This window comes from Egretta garzetta, unplaced genomic scaffold, assembly GCF_000687185.1.
Source record: "Egretta garzetta isolate BGI_Z169 unplaced genomic scaffold, ASM68718v1 scaffold140, whole genome shotgun sequence".
Taxonomy (NCBI): Eukaryota; Metazoa; Chordata; class Aves; order Pelecaniformes; family Ardeidae; genus Egretta; species Egretta garzetta.
This window is the reverse complement of record NW_009258376.1, coordinates 311,249-316,757: the sequence shown is the minus strand read 5'-3', so window position 1 is coordinate 316,757 and position 5,509 is coordinate 311,249. Positions and strand designations below refer to the sequence as shown.

General features: G+C 60.4%; 1 protein-coding gene across 1 annotated transcript in view; it reads left to right on the top strand.

The window, feature by feature from the left end:
- The first annotated feature begins 501 nt into the window (after window positions 1-501).
- WDR24 (WD repeat domain 24) overlaps window positions 502-5,509 on the top strand; it is a 6,549-nt gene continuing 1,541 nt past the window's right edge. Inside the window, exons 1-6 of the mRNA XM_009639991.2 lie at window positions 502-1,584; window positions 1,916-2,093; window positions 2,938-3,613; window positions 3,947-4,062; window positions 4,920-5,041; window positions 5,364-5,468. Coding sequence (XP_009638286.2) covers window positions 1,104-1,584; window positions 1,916-2,093; window positions 2,938-3,613; window positions 3,947-4,062; window positions 4,920-5,041; window positions 5,364-5,468 — 1,678 coding nt within the window. The 5' untranslated portion in view covers window positions 502-1,103. The remainder of the gene's footprint in view (window positions 1,585-1,915; window positions 2,094-2,937; window positions 3,614-3,946; window positions 4,063-4,919; window positions 5,042-5,363; window positions 5,469-5,509) is intronic.

Here is a 5,509-nt window from a genome sequence, read left to right as displayed (position 1 = left end):
GACCTGAGGGGTGGCAGGGGGCCCTGGGAGGACCTGATGGGGCTCTGAGGGGTGGCAGGGGGCCCTGGGAGGACCTGAGGGGGCTCTGAGGGGTGGCAGGGGGCCCTGGGAGGACCTGAGGGGGCTCTGAGGGGGGACAGGGGGGCCTGGGAGGACCTGAGGGGGCTCTGAGGGGTGGCAGGGGGCCTTGGGAGGACCTGAGGGCGCTCTGAGGAGGCTCTGAGGAGCAGGAGGGGGGCCCTGAGGGGTGGCAGGGGGCCCTAGGAGGACTTGAAAGGGACCTAAGGGGTGGCAGGGGGCCTTGGGAGGACCTGAGGTGTAGGACAGGGCCTGAGGGGGCTATGGGGTGGGCGGGGAGGGGCCCTGAGGGCTGGCAGGGGGCCCTGGAGGACCTGAGGGAGACCTGAGGAGCAGGAGGGGGCCCTGAGGGGTCTGTGGGTCAGGAGCAGTCCCTGAGGGGGGGAGGAATGTGGGGTGTGAGGGGAGCTGGGGTCCTGGCGAGGGAAGGGTGTAGGAGCAGGAGGGCCTGGCTCATGGGGGAGCCAGTCTGCGGGTGCTCCCAGAGGCCCTGAAACCAGCAGGCAGCCTTGCTGGCCCCAGGGTAGCTGCCAGGCCCTGGCACCCTGACCTGGGACAGGGATGGGAAGAGCTGCCCCTCTGCTAGAGGAGCAGAGCGAACCCCTGCCTGTGGTGCTTGCAGGGGTTTGGGGTGCAGGGAGTGCCCCATGGAGATGACTGCAGCCTCGTTTCACCCAACCTCTTGCTGGAGATGTTGCTCACCGCAGTCCACATCGCTGTAGTCGACCTCCTGTAGCGTCACCACCAGCCACTCTCATTGGCAGGGCATCCTGGGGGGTTGAACAGAGGAGGGAACAAGAAACCCAGGAAAGGTTTTCAAGAACTCCCTGAGAGGGAGTTACAGAGGGCAGCAGCAGGAGGAAAAGCCTGGCGTGGGGCTGTATCTCTCTCCCCGAAGGTAGCAACCGGGCTGTAGCCTCTCACCTCCACGGCCCGTTGATGTGGCCACAAAAAGCTGCGGTCAAAGCCACCTGGGCCTGCCAGGAGCCTACTCCTGGAGAGGGGAGTGTGCCCCAAGGACGGCCATGGAGAAAATGGCCTGGGCCACCACCGCCCTGGGGGGCAACGCCCTCACGGGACGGACCATGTTCTGCCACCTGGATGCCCCCGCCAATGCCATCAGCGTGTGCCGCGATGCCGCCCAGGTGGTGGTGGCTGGCCGCAACATCTTCAAGATCTACTCCATTGAGGAGGACCAGTTTGTAGAGAAGCTGAACCTCCGTGTCGGCCGCAAACCCTCCTTGAACTTCAGCTGCGCGGATGTGGTTTGGCATCAGATGGACGAGAACCTGCTGGCCACCGCCGCCACCAACGGTGTGGTCGTCACCTGGAACCTGGGCAAGCCATCCCGCAACAAGCAGGACCAGCTCTTCACTGAGCACAAGCGCACCGTCAACAAGGTTTGCTTCCACCCCACCGAGGTCTACATGCTCCTCAGCGGCTCCCAGGACGGCTACATGAAATGCTTCGACCTGCGCAAGAAGGACTCTGTCAGCACCTTCTCTGGTACGAATGCGGGTTGTTGCTTGCCCCCCCCAACCCCCCACCACCCCTGGTGAGAGGCAGAGGTTGGGGGTTTTACCCTTTCCCCATGCCTGGCAGGAGGGGTTGCTCAGGGCACGATGTCTGGAGCAGGCAGGGAGGGAGCTGAGAGGTGTTTTGCTGCTTTTTTTTTGCCATTTGATGGCCAGCTGGGTCTGCACAGGAGGTCGAAGGTGGCTGCATCGCTCCCTGCCTCCCCTTTTTCTGGGCTGCTGATCCCCGTGGCTCTTCCAGTGAGGCTTTTAGCTTTGCCGGAGCTCTGTCCCACCAGATCTCAACTTCTGTCCCTGCTCAGGCCAGTCGGAGAGCGTGCGTGACGTCCAGTTCAGCATCCGGGACTACTTCACCTTCGCCGCCACCTTTGAGAACGGGAATGTGCAGCTGTGGGACATCCGCCGGCCAGACCGCTACGAGAGGATGTTCACGGCCCACAACGGGCCTGTCTTCTGCTGCGACTGGCACCCAGAGGACAGGTGGGTGTGGGGCTGGACCCTGCCGGCTGCCCGGCCTCAGCAGAGACGAGAGAGCGCCTGAGAATGGGATTGGGACCTTTTGGTGGGGGAAAAGCAGGGACACTGATCCTGTGGCCCCTTGTGTCAGGGACTGGGCCATTGCTGGAGGATGGGAGCAATTACTACGTTGATTTGGGAGGGTGTCTTGGGGTGGTTTGGTTTTGGGTTTTGGCCAATCAGGGGATCCTGAGGTGCTGGATTGCTCATGGTGGGGTATAGCAAACTCCTGTCTTGCCCCTTGTATCAGGGCTGCCTCTCGTTCCAGTGCTCAGGGCGGGGAGGGTGCAGCATGGCTGCTCTGGGATGCAGCTTGCTGGCGTTGGACCACGCTTCCCTCCTGCCTTTCCCCAGGGGCGGTTGGGGTGTGTCTGGAAGCTGCTGTTGTGGTGTGCAGGTCCCTCCTTGCTCCCTGCCAGGCAGCACTGCTTAGAGAGCAGTGTGAGCTTAGAGAGGCACTGGAATAGGTTCAAACTGGCCTTTTTCCTCTCTGCTGTCCCTGGTGGGTGGAAACCAGAGGTGGGGGGAACTGGTCTGGCTGGGAGCCCTTCAGATGTGCATGGCTCTAAAGACGCAGGGCCTTAAATGGGCATGGGAAGGAGGGGTGTTGCCTGACCTGGTTATTGGAGCGCGGAGGAGTTAGGGTAGTGTGTGAGAGGATGCAATTGCAGCCCAGCTGCCTCCCCTTGGCGTGGACGTGGTTGTGTCTGCGTTGTGAGTGTTCCTGTGCTGGGGCAGGGAAGAAGTGATTGGGCACAGATCCTGGCCCAAGCTGGTGTCTCACCGTCTTTCTCCATCCTCCTCCCAGGGGCTGGCTGGCAACAGGTGGCCGGGATAAGATGGTGAAGGTGTGGGACATGAACACCACGCGGGCGAAGGAGATTTACTGCGTGCAGACCATCGCCTCTGTGGCCCGGGTGAAGTGGCGCCCGGAGTGCAAGCACCACATTGCCACCTGCTCCATGATGGTGGACCACAACATCTACGTCTGGGACGTGCGGCGTCCCTTCATCCCCTCCGCCATGTTTGAGGAGCACAAGGATGTCACCACAGGCATCGTGTGGCGTCACCTCCACGACCCCTATTTCCTCCTGTCGGGCTCCAAGGACAGCACCCTCTACCAGCACATCTTCAAGGACGCCAGCCAGCCCATTGACCGGGCCAACCCTGAGGGGCTGTGCTACAGCCTCTACGGAGACCTGGCCTTTGCTGCCAAGGAGAGCCTCATCTCCTCTGACTCCAACCGCAAGCCCTACATCGGCGACCGGCGTCACCCCATCTTCTTCAAGCGCAAGCTGGACCCCACAGAGCAGTTTGAGTACATCTCCTCATCCAGCACCCTCAGCGTCTTCGAGACGGACGTGGAGAGCGGCAGCATGGACTGGTTTGTGCACACCGCCAAGCAGTATGCGCTGGCCGGCAGGCCCCTGGCCGAGCTCTGCGACCACAACGCCAAGGTGGCCAAGGGCTTGGACCGCAACCAGGTGAGACATAGGTGGGAGACCCTCGCTGCAGACCTAGGCTGGTGCTGAGGTTGAAAACTGCTGTCGGGATGAGGCTTGCCACCAGAGCTGGGTGGTAACTCTCTGCCTGGCTGTGGCCTCTGGCTGTCCCCAGAAGGTGTACCTCTGCCTGGCACCAAACCTGTAGCCCTGTTGCCTATAACAAGTGCAGATCGTGGCCCAGAAACTTGTTCCCCTTGAGACCCTGCCCAGCTCTCTAGATCAGCCGACGATGGGAGTTTGCAGTCGGGCACGTGGCTGCACAGGCCCTGGTTTTAGCCCGGCGGGGTCTGACCAGGGCTGTGTCTCACGCAGGTGGCTCAAACGTGGACGATGCTGCGAATTATCTATTCCAGTCTCGGCACCGTGTCGTCTGCCAACCTCAACCACAGCATGGGGAAAGGCAGCACGGCCCTCCCACTCATGAACAGGTAAGGGATGCCAGAGCCGCCGTGAGCAACGCGATGGCTGGGGTGGCTCCGTGAGCAGGAGAGCAGAGATGGCTCCTGGGCTGGGCTGGAGTCACAGGGTGGCAGCTGCCTGGAGCCAGAACTGCTGGTGTGGAGGGGTTGTCTTCTGCCTTTCAAAGGGAGAGAACAGCCCGGCTCTTTGAGTGGAGTGTCTCACTGGCAGGGAGAGCCCCATCGTGGGCTGATGAAGCAGGAAAACTTGTTTTTCCTCTTCTCAATGACATATAAAAGTGAGGGGTGAGGACTCCAAATTTAGCTGTCAGTCACTGCAGGGCCAGGTTCCTGAGCTGAGTGGCAAATCTTTGAATAACATCAAGGGAAATGCTCTCCTTGACCAAGCTCTGTAGCCAGACGGGTCACTGTCCGTTGCTGCCTTGAACACCGCAGGCAGCAAGCTGAACAGCTCTGCTCTGCTTCAACCCCATTCCCTTCCTTTTCCCTCTCGGGGAAGCCGGAGAGCGGTAAGAAAGAGCAAAGCACCTTGTAGCAAGGCGGCTCCTGTTCACCTACCTCTGAGGCGAAGGTAAATATTAAGAGATGGAATCAAGAGCCTGCACCCAGCTCTGAAATCCTTTAGGGAGACTTTTGTGGGCACCTTTGCAGTGCATACACAGAGGCATCAGGTTTGGAGAAAGGGCTGTGTTAATTGCAAGGTGTTTTTAAGTTACAAAGTGGAGGCGGCTGTCGTCTGTGTACTTGGGGACATCGCCACATCTTGCGTTGTTCGGATCACAGCTGGACACCCATATCCAGGCTGTTTGCTGGCTGGAACGGAGGCTGTAAGCTTCTGTGACTGTTAAATTTGGCTTCTTTGCCAGTTTTAACCTGAAGGACATCCCCTCTGGGCTGGGCAGCGAGTCAAGACTGGACCGCAGCAAAGGAGAAAGCCGCACGGAAAACATCCTCATGGATTCCTCCTCCACCCTGATCAACAACGAGGGTAAGGTTTCTGGGGCAGGTGCAGTCCCAGTCCTACAGCTCCTCCCTCCTTGGCCCTGATATGGGATAAACAGGTAAATTTATCCCATAAATTGGGGTGTTTGGATGTGTTGCAGCCCCTGGGTGAAGCACGCAGAGCCCCGGGGTGTTGTAGAAGGATGCTTTACCCCCGTGTCCTCCACAGTGGTGGCTGCAGGTGCCAGGAACGCCACTGCGGTGGGGGGCTGAGCCATCTGGCTCGGACACAGCGTGGACACAGGGGACGTGGATCCAACCACGTGCCCGAGGTGGGTGAGCTGGTTTCTCTCTCCCTGGGCACACAGACAATGAGGAGACGGAGGGCAGCGACGTCCCTGCGGACTACCTGCTGGGAGATGTGGAAGCGGATGAGGACGACCTGTACATGATGGACCATGAGAACCCGCACGGTGAGCACACGGCTGGTGCCAGGAGGTATTGCCCATCCCAG